At 38.9% G+C, this 16,596-nt stretch overlaps 1 protein-coding gene across 1 annotated transcript; it reads left to right on the forward strand.

The window, feature by feature from the left end:
- Positions 1-2,006: 2,006 nt before the first annotated feature.
- Positions 2,007-13,623, forward strand: hnf4b (hepatic nuclear factor 4, beta). Its single transcript, XM_030723315.1, has 10 exons — positions 2,007-2,383; positions 4,108-4,270; positions 4,785-4,879; positions 6,370-6,476; positions 7,532-7,681; positions 7,882-7,969; positions 8,071-8,223; positions 10,000-10,257; positions 11,631-11,714; positions 11,897-13,623. The coding sequence occupies exons 1-10, from the start codon at positions 2,278-2,280 to the stop codon at positions 11,938-11,940; spliced, it is 1,248 nt and encodes a 415-aa protein (XP_030579175.1). The 5' UTR covers positions 2,007-2,277; the 3' UTR covers positions 11,941-13,623.
- The last annotated feature ends 2,973 nt before the right edge of the window (positions 13,624-16,596 follow it).

Below are 16,596 nucleotides of genomic sequence, written 5' to 3' on the forward strand. Positions count from 1 at the left end.
GTTGCCGTTGTTGTAATTCATACATTTATAAAAGAATTTACAAACAAGTCTGAATCATGTAACTGCTAAAATAGTGCTATACTGTATTTCAATAATCCAGCCACCCACCAGTTAATATTACAGTCAGAATACTAGTTGTATGCATGATGACACTTGTTTGAGTGTGGTGTTTAGGATCAGACAAATAAATACTGAGTAGACTGTGCAATGATTTTATGTCTGTATGTACACAATTGTATGTGTGAGAGAGATATTTTGTAGCAAAAATCATGATGCTGTGCTTTTCTAAGCTTAAGCTCCTGCAAAAAGAAGCCAAGTTTGGCCAGATGTAGTGTACTCTGTCTCCCCCTAGTGGGCATACAAATCAGTCTCTCGAATTGTGATTTTCTTGCTGGTGACAAACTTTTTAGTCTTAAGGGAATAACATGGTTTATTCAGCTGGATGGACATTTTGCAATTTACTACAGGAAACACAAATTTTAATATAAAGTAAATGACATGTTGAAATTTAACATGTTTAACGACATACTCAAATCACATGTTCAATGTTCAAGAGCTGACCAAAAAATATTTTGCACATGGTTTATACTATTTTACAATCAGTGAGACTGCTCATGGTACAACGTATATTTTTATTTAGATTTTTTTTTTTAGGTGTAAAAGCTGAAGAATCAATATTCACAAGTCATTTTTAACCCTTTCCTGACAGAAACTCACAAACCAGAGAAACCTATTCTATAGTCCACTTATGGCTTCTGGGTTTTTATGATCTATCAATCACCTAAGTAAAGCTTGAGTGTGTGAGCCACTGCCAGGGGAGGTCTGACCCACGGCCTAGCATGACATTGAAGGAGGGAATGCTACTCACCCAGGAAATCCCATTACACCAAAGTATGATGGATATCAGTACTGGGGAAGCTCATATGTGGTCTGACATATAATTTGTTATAATTTGTAAAAAAACTGTGTGACCATGTTCACCTTTCTCCCTGTCTTTCACATTTTTGGAATTCTGTCCCTTATCACACCCTGACTTTTATGCCTGAAATCTAAAATACTACATCTAAATGTGCTCTATTTGTATTTGAGCTCATATAGAGTTTAGATTGTGAACTGTTGGACTGGATTGTACTATCCTAAATCTTACACTGAAGGTATGCTTTCATCCTTATACCCTGAATCTTGCAACCAGTAAAGCCTATTTTAGTCCTAATCTGAGCCATATTTTCAGATGCCATGGCATTTGTTCTCTTTATCAAAAAGAGACAAAATCAAACTACCATAAACATCCAAGAAATAATTATCTTGCTTTTTGGAGGAACCTTTCTACATCAAGCTCCAACTTGTTTTTATTTTTGTTATTTCCATTTCTGAAGTTCCAGCAGTGATTGAACAGACAACCAAGGGACTTTGCACTTTTATACTAATAAAATGAGGATCTCAGTGCTGCTCAATAAAATCAAATATGCGACATTGTGCTTATGTGAACAAAAGGTGAACAAAAGAGGGATCTCTGTCTCTATCAAGCAGGTAAAATACTCTATCAGCACCAGGGAGACAAAAAAAAGCTATCTTCTGTAAATAAATGTCACTTGTGCCCCCTGCGATGTGGCATGGTGTTGTATCACTTACCACAAAAACTAAAACAAAAGGTTAATCAGGCATGGCCCGTACTCTTCTCAACAGTCCCCCACTCTGTTTGTTTATGCTACATCACTCTTGAGTGGCATATTGATTGTCCAAGGTAAGAGAATACCTTTGCTAAAATCAATGAAAGACAGCCCAGCATGAAGTCTTTGGATTTCTTTGTCTTTATTTGATCATGTTTATCTTTCTAATAAATTAAAAAAAAAAAAAACATTAATGTTTTGTAACATTTAACAAACACAGGTCTTATCTGTTCGAGCTCGTCACAGTGAGCCGCGTTTGTCTCTGAACTTTCCCCTCGATATGCTTTGCAGATAAGAAAAAAAAAAGCAAACAGACAGCGACCCAGTTTCAGTCCTGAGGGGTCACCTGAGAGGACCATCGCACGGCAAGCTTTTCAGCACAACACAAGAATGTTCGAAGTGTCATTTTAAAGAAGATTAACACCTGTAGAGTGGATTGAGAACAAAAACAAAAGTTTTCAAACAACAGTAAGAAGCAAAGGAATTGGACCGACACATGGGAGACTTGTGAGGGAGAAGAACTAAGCTGAATGCATGACCTGGAAGTTAAAATTGATACTGGTGGAGTTTTGCATATCTCAAAGACCCTTCACAGAGTCCATAGACCATGAAGCTTACTGGGGCTATCTTTAAACTGGAGGCCAGTCATGGCAGCACAGAGACTAAACTGTTAAACGACATGATGCTGGTACCTCTACGATCAAATAAAACAGGTATGATGAACTTTCACCTAAATTGCTCTTCATTACAAGTATAGATCTTCAGCGTGTTATCTAGAAACTGCACAATTGATTATTAAAATGAGATCGGTTTTGAAAATGCATCCCTTTAGAGAGCTAGTTTCATTAACGGTTAGTCTACTTGGCTGCAGCTAAACTTACTTTGATAGTGTAAATCATCTGCACTTGTGATCTGGCCACAGTTTCACAAGGACCAAGGTCCCAGTCCATAGTTCATTCTGGCATTGTTGCATAAAACTATTTCTGTATGGGGCATAAATTATCAAAATAGTTCCAAATGACTTTTTTTTTTTGCAGGTCTACATCAGTTTACATTCTGATCTAATTTCATTCTAATTAGGACTCTGTTGAGCTGAATCAGGCCCTTTCCTTGCCAATTTAAATGAAGAAGCTTTACCACTGGGCTGCTCTTTAAATCCAGATAACTGCGAGGCAAATGTATTCTAATCTCTTAATTCAATCTAGCTGATCTTTGGCCACAGAAAGCATTTCCTTGTTAAATTGAAAATCCCCAGCTGCTTCATCTGCCTAAACTAAGTGTGCAATTTGCAGACATTATAGCTGGGGGCACATAAAATATGTGCATTAGTGCAGGAATATTACACCGAGGCAGCGTATTTGATGGTCAGTGCTTTTAAAGAGAGACAATCCTGCAACAACGCTGGCAAGATGCAGTTTAGAGCAACATGGTGGGAGGTTGAGTGCCCAGTGTAAAATTAGCCAGAGGAGAGTAGTGGACTTTGGTTCTTAACTGACTTCTAAACTGCTTTAATTAAATGGGGAATTATCTCTTACTCTTGGGTGTAGTGCTCCATGGAGGTCCATGGCATTCATATAGAGCTGATATCTCTACCTATAACCCCGCTTTTATTATCTTCACACTGTTCCTGACAGAGTTATGAAACAGCACTCAGATGATTCTGAAGAGGTCACAAGTGCATAATCAACACCTCCATGTACGAGGTTATTTATTTTCATAGAGGCAAAATAGGATTCATTAAATGCTTTAGTTAATGGGTTAGGTGGACGCATAACATGAGTGGAATACAAACTATGAGTAATGTCAATTACAGTTAAACCCTCTGCAATAACAATTTATAACATTGTTTCTTACAGTATGCCTTAAATATATATTTTGCAATTTTGACTCTTACACAATTTATGTTCTAAAGGTCAAAGGTGAGGTTTGGACAGACATGGGGGTAATGCTGTGGGAAGAGAGGTCAAGGGGAAAAAAAAGAGTTTTCTTCTTTCTTTCCATGTACAGTGAAACATTTTTATCAGTAACTCTTTGGTTCAGGTAACAGTACTGTGTGAATGCAGCATTCAGTCACAGATTTACATGAAATAATAATGTTGTAATATTGAAGCAAGCCAGTATATTTATACATATTACTTTAAGTGGTTTAAGAAATTTTCAGCTATACCATTTACATTCAGGTGAAAACATTTTAATAGTTACCCGGCACAGGATCATAACTGATTCTCTTTGTCACAATATGTGTTTGTTCTTAACAAACTGAATGTTCTCTGATGTTAGAATCAGCTCAGATATATTTACGAATTCATTTGTGACCAAATAAAAATGGTCATCGAGAACCCCGCTCTCGTACAGTCGTCAACTATTCAAACTTTTCCACACGGGCATATTCTAAGGCACCTTTTTCTTATTTCCTACCATCCTTTATGTTCGCCAGTGTCAGCACCCTCCTCCTCACTGTCACGGATTGATGGAGCAAAGACTCAGTGCTCCATATGCGCAGACAGAGCCACTGGTAAACATTACGGTGCACCCAGCTGTGATGGCTGCAAGGGCTTCTTCAGGAGGAGCATTCGCAATAACCACACTTACAGCTGTAGGTGAGTTCCATCAGAGACCCAGCAGATTTCTGTACAAAGCATTATTATTATTATTATTCTATATCTGAAAGATTGCCAGCATATTACAATAAAGTCTTTGTGACAAATGATGCTCTCCAGGAGCAGTCACAAATTTCATCACCTCACAAATGTTTCTTTGTTCAAGTTTGTGAAAAGTAAAAAGGTGTTGTGTTATTCTGAGAATAACTGCATATCTAATAAAAGTTGGAATGTGACTGTGCTTGTGGCTCCACGAGGGAGTAGACGTTTGATAAACAAACATAAAAGCAATGTCACAAATACACATTTGAATATATAAATTGCATTACAACCAAATCTGAAAAATGAAGCTTGGAGGCAGAAATAATGGAGCCTTACTTCACCTCTGCTGCTCACTCCAGAGCTGCCGATTAGCCATTCAAGGCTACATTAGCTGAATAAATTCTCTGAAACTCTGACTGAGCTGTTTGCGGTCGAGGTGATATTCTCACACATTAAGATGCCTTCTTTTCAGGTTCGACAGGCAATGCATTGTGGACAAAGACAAAAGGAACCAATGTCGTTACTGCCGACTACGAAAGTGTTTCAAGGCTGGAATGAGAAAGGAAGGTTAGAGCTCATATTTTCTTTTTTGTTATATAATATAACTTGCTTTCGGGTCTTTAATTCGAAAAGAAAATCTGCCGTTGATCTAGAGCAGCCTTGTGAATATTCAAAACCTTGTATTTTGCTTCTGTCTTTGGCATTTAAAATGAAATATCTACTTCAAAGGAAAAAACGAGGGGATCAATAAAGGGGAAAAACATCTTTCTTGAGAAACAATGAGCGCTTCAGTGTCAATTTCCACGTGTGTTTACGTGGACTGTGTCTATCACTGGCTTTATCGTTCACTGACTCCTGCTGAGAAGAAGAAAGAGATGCAATCAAAGAAGTCTAGTTTCACATGAATAATTACAGTAATATGACTGAACATGAGCAAATTTTCTCTCCATTTTTCTGGACAGAAGTTGCTCACAACCCTTTGAAGTCACTGCCGGGGGTACTTTTTTTTAAACGTATACTTCATTAATATGCCTGATTTGAATAATATGCGCTAATAACAATTTCAGGTACAGCTGTAGTAGGAACACATAAGGAAAATATTAAACAAGACTCCATTATTGTGACATTTCATACTTGACCTCTGAGTAACTTTTTACTCCACAACTAGACTTAATTTATGTTCCACAGAAGACTCATTTGTGACATTGTCATGCAGCACCATGTCAGTGAAGTACAGAGGGAGCCTGCTGCTGCTGCTGCTGTTGCTGCTGTTGCTCCTTTTCCTCCTTTAGTTTGATTAATGTGCTCCAGATTGGTTGCTGAGAGGACACCTCTGATGACTGATTACTCTGACACTTGGTTGTGTTGTCTGACTTTGTAGAGCCATATTAGAATTAGTCTGAGGCCATCAGGATTGCTCTGTTCCTAATGACACTTGCAGATGGGTCAACAACATGCGATGACATCTCCTCTTCAAAATATCATCTAAATCAGCAAAAACATCACCATCTGCAGGTGTACTTTACATTTAGATATACTAGGGTGCATCACAGAAACCCCCCCAATACTTCCTCTATATGTCTTCTCTGTGACTTTTTACTTATCAGCGATAAACCTTAAGTAGATGTTTTTGAGTGGCATTAGATTAGATATAATTGCCCAGCCAGTCATATCACATTTCATTACCTCCTCAGTTATTTCATATTAAAGCCTGTGATATTTATTCACTGCATAATTCTTTGCATCCTGAAAGAGAAGCACTTAATCATGAAAACAGAAGGAGACTTAACGAGGACAACTGGAGAAATTTATTTTTATCCAATTTGTGCCACATTTCCTGAGTAGGCAACATTTGGTATGGCTAATATAGCCATAAACAGCAAGTTCAGTGTCACGGGGGATAGAGGGACTCTGTTGAGACGAAGAGTAGGGTATTTCTTTCAGGTTTTATTTGCCGAGGAGGCGAGTTTAAAAAAAAAAAAATGTGAAGTGCACGACTAATGTGTGGAGATGCCAAGAAACTTGTCTGATGGTTCTTTCCTCTCTTTAATCTCCAGCTGTTCAGAATGAGAGAGACTGCATCAACACTCAGAGAGCCAAGGAGCAGACAGTGGGCACTTTGTCCATCAGTGTGCTGCTGCAGGCAGAGGCCAGTGTGCAGCAGGTAACATGCTGTTGGTCTTAGATGTAAGGTTCTTTGGCAGAAATGGACACGTTTCTACATGTTTCTATGCCAGTCAAGCTCCGTCTCTGTTTTTAGAAATTGTGCAAATGAAGGTCAGCGATGGAGAGGGCTGAGGTTACATGATTTAAAGTACTTGATTTTGGTTAGCAGTAAGATGAAAGTTTAAATGGATGTAACAGAAATAAGAAAATAATTCTAGTCCTTGGGAAAATGAGTGTAAAATAGTGTTAAAAGATTAATCTATTTGACTATTGTATGTTTTGATGAACTGTACAGCACTTTGGTCAAGTTTTTTTTAATGTGCTAATGAGATCAACTTTGAGTTGACTTGACTTGACAGTTTTAAGTCAAATAAATGCAAGACCACAATCTTTCTTAATCTGAGTAAAACAATCTTAAAGCACACAGCTACTGAATACAGGGATTCTTCTTAAATGCCCTGCACTTGTGAAACAACATTTAACCTTTGCAAGCACTTATTTGAAGGTCCATTTGGGTGCATCTCATGATTAGAGGGCAGTCTGCTAACACTTGAGCCACAGGCATCCCACTCGTGTGCATTTGCATGATATTTGAGTCAAGGCACTGTTTTTCAAACAGCAGTTAGGTAAATTCATTTTCACAAATGTCTGTTATCATCACTCGCACTTAAAATGGAGACTAATATCCAAACTGGATGAGGTGTGGAAAAAGAGTGTGAACTGATACTTCTGAGACCTGTAATTTGTTACTGCTTTGTAACTAATTATGAAGGAGCAATGTGACTTAACAAAAATGACCAAACCAGATCTATGCTTTTCATGGAAAAAGAAATGCACTGAAATAAATTAGATGATTAGTACAGTATATGCTGCGTGAATTTTCAAATGAGTCATTATATGATCTGTATCTGGCCTTGTTTACAACTGATCCATTACAAAAAAAAGCATCTGTTTAATTCCTTAGCCACATACGTACTCAAATACTATATCTAAGGTTTATGTCCATGTTACCTGTGCTCACTGTGAACTCAGATCCTATGTTCTTTCTCTCAGTTCCCAGCACTTTTCAGGAGCCACGACATCGCAGCCAAGAAGACAGCCGGCGTGGGAGAAGTGTTCGAGTCCATGAAGCAGCAACTCCTCCTGCTGGTGGAATGGGCTAAACACATCCCAGAGTTTTGTAGCCTCCCAGTAGATGACAGGGTACAAAGGACACTGAACCCTTATTGCACAGCTAACATGTACCTGTCCATGCAGCTTTAGGAAACAGTGGTTCTTATATTTACTCACTCATTAAATGGGTTTTTAGACCTTTACTGTAAGCTCAGCTCAGGTCATGGAATTTGCACTTTGAATCGATACATCATACAGTATGAAACCTGTGTACGTACGTGTGTTTGCAGGTAACCCTTCTACGAACCCACTCTGCAGAACATCTTATTTTAGGGGCAGCAAGACGCTCACTGCCTTACAATAACGTCATTCTTCTAGGTAGGACAGATGTCTTCTCTTTAGCATTTTATGTGTTGCAGAGTCAGCTTGACACTTAAAGTTCTCAGATATGAATGGATATCTTTTTCTTAATTGAGCAGGCAATGACTTTGTGATCCCACTGAGAGGTGCAGAGGTAGAGATATCCAGAGTGGCATTCAGAATTCAAGAGGAGCTGGTCAAACCTCTCAGAGAGCTGGACATCACAGACAAAGAGTTTGCCTGCCTCCGAACAATTGTCTTCTTCGCCCCAGGTTAGTTCAGTCAGTGTGTGAGAAGGTGAATGAGGGTGATTTTTGTTCTGTTGCTTGCCCTTTTCCATTGTACTGAAAAAGAGCTGATTTTTGTTTTTTTGTTTTTTCAAATGTTCTCTCTTGGATCTGTTTATTGTTCTTGCCAATTTCAGCTGTAGTTTAGTCTGAGTGGTCTGGGTTCTGTATGTTTCGGGCAGATTTTCTAACAGTATCAGGATGTGGTGGAGTTGTTGGCAGACAGAGAGGCTGCCTGCTGAACTTAATTCTCCACTTACCTGTTCAAATGATCTTATCTGGCAGACATATTCACCTCTATCCAACAAATAGTCACAGTCTGAGATTTAATTCACACACAGAAGCAGTCAAAAGTTTGAACACACTCACCCATTCATATGAATTACTGGTACTGTATCTTTCATTTAACCCCTTAATTATTTTTTAAATTTTGACTCAGTGAAGAAAAAAAAAAGAATCTTCAACTGTTATTGGGTTTCTGCACTTGAACCGCTTGCTTCTTGTCCTTCTACAATAACTGTATTTCATTAAGGTCAGAATTTTGACTTAGCCATTCCAAAACATTTTCTTTTTTGTCCCTAAATCTTTCTTTGGTAAAACATCCTGATGGTTGGTGTCTTGAGACTTGGTTCTCAGAGAGATATTTTCTTATAAAGTTGTGACTGTATTATTCAGAATTCATTGCTGCATTAATTAAGGAGCACTATTCTGGCTCAGATAGAGTAAGGCAGGCCTAAAAAACACGGATGGTATCAACACACATGGGATGAGGTTGTTTTCCTTTCTCCAAACAGAATATTTCTTATTGACAATAAAGAGTTCTATTTCAGGTTATATGTCAACAAAACATTGTTCTAACAGCCTTCTGGCTCATTCTCATCATCGGGGGTTGGGTCGTTCTTTTTCAGAGAATAGTTTCTAACAAGTTGCCCTGGATTTCTTTGTGACCTCCAGACTTTCAGACACAAAGTGATCTTTTTTAGTCGACCACTCCTTGGGAGAGAAACACGGTCTTAAATTTTCTCCGTTAGTACACAGTCTGTGTCTGACTGAGAATTGTTTGACTTCAAACTCTTCAAAGATGTTCTTGTAACATTTTCTTGCCTGATGAGCATGAACTCTTTTTCTGAGGTCCTTGAAAATTACCTTTGTTAATGCAATGATTAATTTCCTTTAAAATGTATGGAAAAGGATAACACTTTGCTAGATTCATATGCTATTCTTTAAATTTATAAAAAGGTACCCACTCACGCCTGATTGCCATCCCACTGACTGAAAACACCTAAGTCAAATTTGACCTTCTAATTTTCTGCTAATCCTTAATTTTCCCATATTTTTTCCCCTTTACAGATACATGTATGTAAGATTGGATCATTTCCTCAATAGACAGATTGAAAGGTCTAATGCTTTCCATTTCATCAGTTTAACTGGGTTCTCTTTATAGTTAAAACACATTTATGCAGAAACATAGAAAATTTCCTGTAACTGTTCTGTTACACATTCTTTCATTATAGTACAAATTTCCTTTATATGATACAATTAAGATTTGGAGAAAGAAGTTAAGCCTAGAAAAACTGCTTCACAGATTATACGTCTATTATTTTTATCATTGTCTTATTGTTTCTCTTCTTCTTTCACTTACACTTTCAACTTAGTGTTAAAAATGCCCTGGAAAAAATGTACATAAATGCATTTGTTTAAATGTGTACCCCCTTATACAGTATCATATGTACATTAGGTCTTCTTATCTTTGTGCTGCAGACTGTCTGGGACTGAAGTGCCCTCAGATGGTTCGACATCTGCGTTTCCAGGCTCATCTTCTCTTAGAAGAAGCAATATGTGAGCAGCGGGGAAGGTTTGGGGAGCTCCTGCTGATCCTGCCTCCCTTGCAGAGTGTGGCCTGGCAGATGGTAGAGACACTTCACTTAGCACAGCTGCTTGGTGAGGCCAAAATGGACAGCCTGCTGCAGGAGATGTTGCTAGGGGAGGGAAGTGAAACAGGACAAGGACCGTGTACAGGTACAACAAACTGATGCTGTATTTAGTTAAAAGAGATGCACAAGAATACAAAAGTAAGCTTTTAGTGACATCACAGTTGAGACATTTCCAATATGTAGTTGCATACTGCTCAAAAGGCTGGACCCTGCAGAGGTTGCACAGGCAGTCCAGATCCTCCAGGATGGCACATCATTACGTGCTATTGCCAGAAGATTTGCTGTGTCTCCCAGCACAGTCTCAAGAGCATGGAGGAGATTCCAGGAGACAGGCATTTACTCTAGGAGAGCTGGACAGGGCCGTAGAAGGTCCTTAACCCATCAGCAGGACTGGTATCTGCTCCTTTGTGGAAGGAGGAACAGAATGAACACTGCCAGAGCCCTACAAAATGACCACCAGCAGGCTGCTGGTGTAAATGTCTCTGACCCAACAATCATAAACAGACTCCATTAGGGTGGGCTTTGAGCCCGACGTCCTCTAGTGGGCCATGTGCTTACTGCCTGGCACCTTGGAGCCTAATTGCCTAATTGCCATAAAATACCAGAATTGGCAAGTCCACCACTGGCACCCTGTGCTCTCATCTGTGAAAAGCACAGGGTGCCAGTGGCAAGTCCACCACTGGCACCCTGTGCTTTTCACAGATGAGAGCAGGTTCCCCCTGAGCACATGTGACAAACACGGAAGGATCTGGAGACGCAGTGGAGAACGCTATGCTGTCTGTAATATCCATGGAGGATCTATGGAGGGACCCACAGGCTTCTACAGGGTAGGCAATGGCACCATGACTGCCATTAGATATCGGGATGAAATCCTTGGACCCACTGTCAAACCCTGAGCTGGTGCAGTGGGTCCTGGGTTCCTCCTGGTGCACAACAATGCCCCGCCTCATGTGGCAAGAGTATGCAGGCAGTTTCTGGATAATAATGGAATTGATACTATTGGCTGGCCCTCACACTCGCCTGTCCTAAACCCAATAAATCTGGGAAATGTTTCATTCCACCCACCAGACAGTCCAGGAGCTCAGTGATGCCCTGGTCCAGATCTGGGAGACGATCCCCAGGACACCATCCGTCGTCTCATTAGGAGATGGCAAATGGCAAAATGGCCTAGCCTGTAGCATCATTTTTTCACTGATCTTCACGGTGTCTTTGAATTCAGCCCTCTGTAGGATGATAATTTTCATTTCCATCAAACGATGGACACAGTCCATATCAGTGTAGATACCCAACATGATTTTGTTTTTTCCCTGTTGAGATCTTATGTGTTTTCAAAGTGTTCCTTCAATTTTTGGAGCAGTTTTTGTTTATACTAATGCACTGTTACTTTGCTATTTTGTATGTCCAGTTTTTATCTTCTCTCACTCTCAGTATGTGTTTCACTTTGCTCAATTCCTCCAGGAAATGACCCTATACAAGAACAGCAAACTAACCTCAATGCTGCACCTGCGGGCTTCCCCTCTGTGATCTGTCAGGTTTCAACAAGTGAGTATTCACAAATCCACCTTTCTCAGCTCATTTTTTAACAGTTTGTTTGATAAACTTTGATTCAGAGGATTTTCAGTAACAGTGGAGCAGACTTTTTTCCATTTAGTGGTTTTACCACAGGCATTGTTCTGACATCAGAAAAAGAAATGCCAATAAAGATGCCTGTCTGTCTCACACAGCTCCTACAGGTGGCTTCCTTGCTACCCGCACAGACTGGCACTGAGGTGTGCAGACATGGAAACTCTGCCAGTGTGCAAACAACATACCAGAGGCACCTGTCCACACCAAGAAACCCCTTAAAAAACATGGAAAAGATGGATCTTACAAGTTTGAACCGGCAAACATACTGATACATACACACTCAGCTACATACATGATGCACATACTGTATGCATATATGTATCACTTCTGAGAAAATAATATTTTGTTATCTGAAAAGCTCATTGCTAACACATTACAGTGTGTCTGACTTATACCTAGAGAGATGCAAAATCCATCACCTGTCAGCAGAGGGCATTAAAAGCCTGTGCTTGAACATGTTTGTTGGTCCTGTGGGGCAATTGTTTTATCCAAAATAAAAGCTTTCACTAATGGTTTGCCATGAAAATAATTAATTAAGCTTGTAATCCCAACTGTCAAGCTAGTTATGCTTTTTTTTTTTAATTGGACCTTTGGCTAAAGACATTCAAATAAGAACAATTAACACAATCAGCCAGATACCTGTTGTATTTCCTACAGGAACGCTTGTTGTTTCACTTAAATGAGCAATGAAGGTTCTTATTAGAAAGGTGTGATGTGATAAGTTAGCAGCATAGAAGCTTAGAGGTGCTGCAATGACTCAGTAAGACTTGATGGCAAAAGCTTAGTCTGCAACCCTTTTCCTCTCTTTGCTACTGTGATTGTTTTGATACAGTGATCACCAAATCCCGACAACAATACAGGAAGAAATCCATCCGTCTCCCTACCATGAAGCCATGGGGAATAATATTCACAGCAGTGGGTATAATCTAAGCACCATACTGACTGTTAATTCCTAGAAAAACATGCCTTACTAAACACAAAATAGATGTTTTCTTTTAAAACTTCATCAAGTCTGTGACATCTGAGCCTGTTCCACATTAGTGGAGGAATCCCTGATTTTGAAACAAGTATATAAAACAATATATAACTTCAATGTAATTTGAGGTAAAGAACAGCTTTTTCTCTAAAAGACCCTGGACATTTTCTTCAAGTTTATATCTCCTTGACAGCAAATCCAGAACTGCATTTAGCACAAAAATATTTCCTAACCACATATTTAATGCAGAACCAAAAAGCAAAAGAATAAATACACTAAAAGGCCAGTGAATATACTATTGAAAGAGGGGAAAAGACCCTTTTCTAACTCAAATAAATGAATTTTCCTGGCCCTTTATTTTAATGGCACAGAACAGAAAATTGATGTTATAAGTTACAATGTGAATAATCAGTAAAGGAACATTTTTTGTCCCAAAAGCATGACCTGCTCTTTCTCTGTTGCCCTGACATGATCTGACTGTCCAGGGCTGCAGTTTGCTACTGTCCTCAAACTTTTCCTGGAGTAAAATCATAATAGTAACAACCCCCCACCACCACCACCACCACATGTAGTGATTAGAAAATATGAAGTTTCAAGGAGATTTATCTGTGTTGACCTACATTGACCAATCAGCAGGAGTGGGAGGACTGAGAAGTTATTTTATCCTGTATAGGAAGAAATGTGGAAACAAAAAGACAAATGGAAAAACGTGGAAATGGGCTTTTTGTCTGAAAATGTTCCACAAAAACTTTCTCTGTGACAGCACAACTCTTAAGTCAGACCGAGGTACTTTTGAAGATATACAGTGGCAGTGGGACTGCTTCACTGGATATTGTCTAAATAAATAAACTACAGTTTCTCAAACAGACTCTGTTACTGTGTTCATTTTTGAAGGGTTCAGGTTATGAACTCTAATTACACAATCACATCTATTTGAACTGACAAATAATTAGGACTGGGTTGTTCATTTTTCATGAAATGGAGCACATACTGTACTCACCCAGCACTGACTCTCACAGCCAATCAAACAGTTAATTAGGCTTTTAAACGGGAACACAAGATAGCTGCCAAATTGGGGTCCTTGTCATACTCAGGTTTCATTGTCACTGTAAAAAGGTAAGCAATGACACTGCTGTGATGTCTTTTTACTTCCCAAGGGCCTGCTGTGAGGCAGTCTATTGATCTGTCAAGCTCAGCAGAGAGAGAAGGGAAGCCACGGTGTTAAAAGCTAAATGCTTGTTCTCAGTTGTCAGTGTCATCCCTTACTTTCAGAGTGGAGGGAGTCCAGATGCAGGGTGTTTGTCTGTGCTAATGTTCTTTTAAAAACAATATTTAACCTCTTTAGTTTCTGCCTCAAAGACCAGCTGTCTGTTGGGGATTTTTTTTCTTTTTTTCATGTAAGAAATTCCCAAATACTTTGGAGCTTCATGGATTTCTGCTGGAGTATAAATATTGTCCAGCGCTGATTCTCCCTCTTGAAGGGCATGAAGGACTTAGTTATGACACAGTAATATTTGATTATGCCAGGAAGTGAGGAAAGAGGTGGGAAACATGAGCTTTGACACGAGCTTTGGTGACATGTACCACTTGAAACAAGAGACTGGTGTACAGTATATAAATCAGTTAAACCCATCTTTCTAAACATACTGGGAACAAAGTAAAAGAAAGAAGGAGAAATGCTTGTGCTGAGTCAGTTCCATTAAAATACAGAAAGTAGTTTAAAGAGAACAGATGATTATACACTGTTGGTATTTTTAAAGTTTCAAAACTCTGTAAAATGCAGTTCTACCTCATGGTTGAGATCCTTCTTTGAGAATAGTATTACTTATCAAACATAAGTAATATTAGAGAAAAGGTGTTTTAAGATGAGAGGACCATTGATTTTCTGGGGGGGGACTCTGCATAAAGGCCTTAGTTTATCAAAAGATTTGTTTCACAAAATTGCTCTGTCTTTTTTTCTGTATGTTTTTCAGCTGGAATATGCAAAAACAACGAGGCAAAGTTCTCATGAAGCTTGGAGTAATAGACTATGTGCAAAAGAAGAAGCCATTAAAATTTGCTGCAGAGAGTGTGCTTCCTTTTATAAAATGAAAAAAAAAAAAAGAGAGCATTTGTTTTGGTGGATAATGCACTCCCAGAGTTCTTTTCTAGCTTACTAAAGTGCTTATTAAGTGGCAGGGGCAGTTAATAGTAAAGTAAACTGTAAATGAAACTCTGAAATGAAAGGTTTTGTTTCATCCATCCAAGTTCTTCAAGTAATAGTTTTTTTTCTGATGCAGGTTAGAAAGCGGAAAAGAGACAAAACAGAATCAGTGGATCAACCAGTTGTAGATTGCAATACTTTCCTTTTTGACAAAGCTTATATAGTAGTTAGGGGCAGATCAGGTGACCCTGAACCAGTTATAGTGTAATAGGCTCACATTACTGTGAAACTTCATAATACACTGTGATTCACTGAGCACTTCTTCATTCACCTCTTTTCCCTTCATGTTTATATACCACTGCAGCATGTCACAACATTTTGTCTGCTGTCTCCCTTAGTCTGTGTTTTGTCCAGCCTCACTATGCTCTCATTTTTTTTCCTTTTCTCTTTCCCCTCACGCCCCAACCAGACGTGGCGAATGAGTCTGGTTCTACAGGAGGTTTCTTCCTGTTAAAAAGGAGGTTTTCCTCCCCATCGTCACAAAATGCTTGCTCATAGAGGGTAATACTGTAGGGTCTTTCCGTTACACTATGAAGTGCCTTGAGGCAACTGTTGTTGTGATTTGGCATTATATAAATAAGCATACATCGAATTGAACTGATTTGAATTGAACTTGAAATCATGGCTTATAAGACCCCAGTGAGTATTAGACCTGATGCTGTCGATACCCTCGCATGATGATCACTTTTATTATTTCCCAGTTTGCTCCCATACTCTCAGTCTGTGCCTAATGTAACTAAATGCACCCAGTAGTGTTCATTTGCCATTATTTTTGTTTTACCCATTTATCATTATTGTGTGACCATTATTGATACCAGATAATCACCTGTGCTACAATTAACGTTACTTTTTATATCATAGGTCAGGGATTGGTGTTACTAAGGATCACATACATATATTCACACAAAAGGAAACACTTCTGTTTCCCATTAAAGCACAGCAGCATGTGTCTTTCTATGCAGGCAAGTGAGTCCACCACCTAGATGTTTTCTCTGCCCCCCTCAGGTAGCAGAGACAGACCGCTGTCTTCTTTGTGTTATGTTTTTGAAGCTCAAAAGTCTTCCAACTAAATATAGCTGTGCAGAGAGCTGCTCTCGCTCCAGTATGAATTTTAATCTGGTATCATGAAAGAACAGGTAGAACTTAAAGTCTGAATGTTCGCTTATGGGAAAAATTGTTGAGTTGTTCAAAAATGGGAAAGAAAAAAAAAAAAGCTCTTGCTTTGAAGTAAAAGTAATTCCTGCTGTTCTTCTAGTTCTTCTTTTTCTTTAACCCTTCGTTCTTGAGACACCGTGAGATCCAAACAAAAGAAAGGTGCGTTCAGCGTGGAAAACAAAAAGGATCTGGTCTGTTTTTAATATTCTTGTAAACTTACATAAGTGTACTTCTATGGCGCAATAAACTTAAGATTACTTAACTGACGAAAACACCCAAAAACTGGAATGTCACTTTAAGTCTAGAGTTTAACAGCGTTCCACTCTTTGATCAGCCATTTATACTGTAAAGTGAAGCTACAAATGGATTCTGCCCACTGCTACACAAGCTCTGCAGTTAATATATTTTGGAAAAATGGCCTAAAAGCCCCCTTATCTGTACCATTTTGAGTCACGTTTTTGTGT

This window comes from Archocentrus centrarchus, chromosome 3, assembly GCF_007364275.1.
Source record: "Archocentrus centrarchus isolate MPI-CPG fArcCen1 chromosome 3, fArcCen1, whole genome shotgun sequence".
Lineage (NCBI taxonomy): Eukaryota > Metazoa > Chordata > Actinopteri > Cichliformes > Cichlidae > Archocentrus > Archocentrus centrarchus.

Coding starts and splice junctions, on each gene's coding strand:
- hnf4b (XM_030723315.1), top strand. CDS start 2,278: ATGAAGCTTACTGGGGCTATCTTTAAACTGGAGGCCAGTCATGGCAGC. Junction 6,477..7,531: donor CAGAGGCCAGTGTGCAGCAG/GTAACATGCTGT, acceptor TCTTTCTCTCAG/TTCCCAGCACTTTTCAGGAG. Junction 11,715..11,896: donor GATCTGTCAGGTTTCAACAA/GTGAGTATTCAC, acceptor TGTCTCACACAG/CTCCTACAGGTGGCTTCCTT.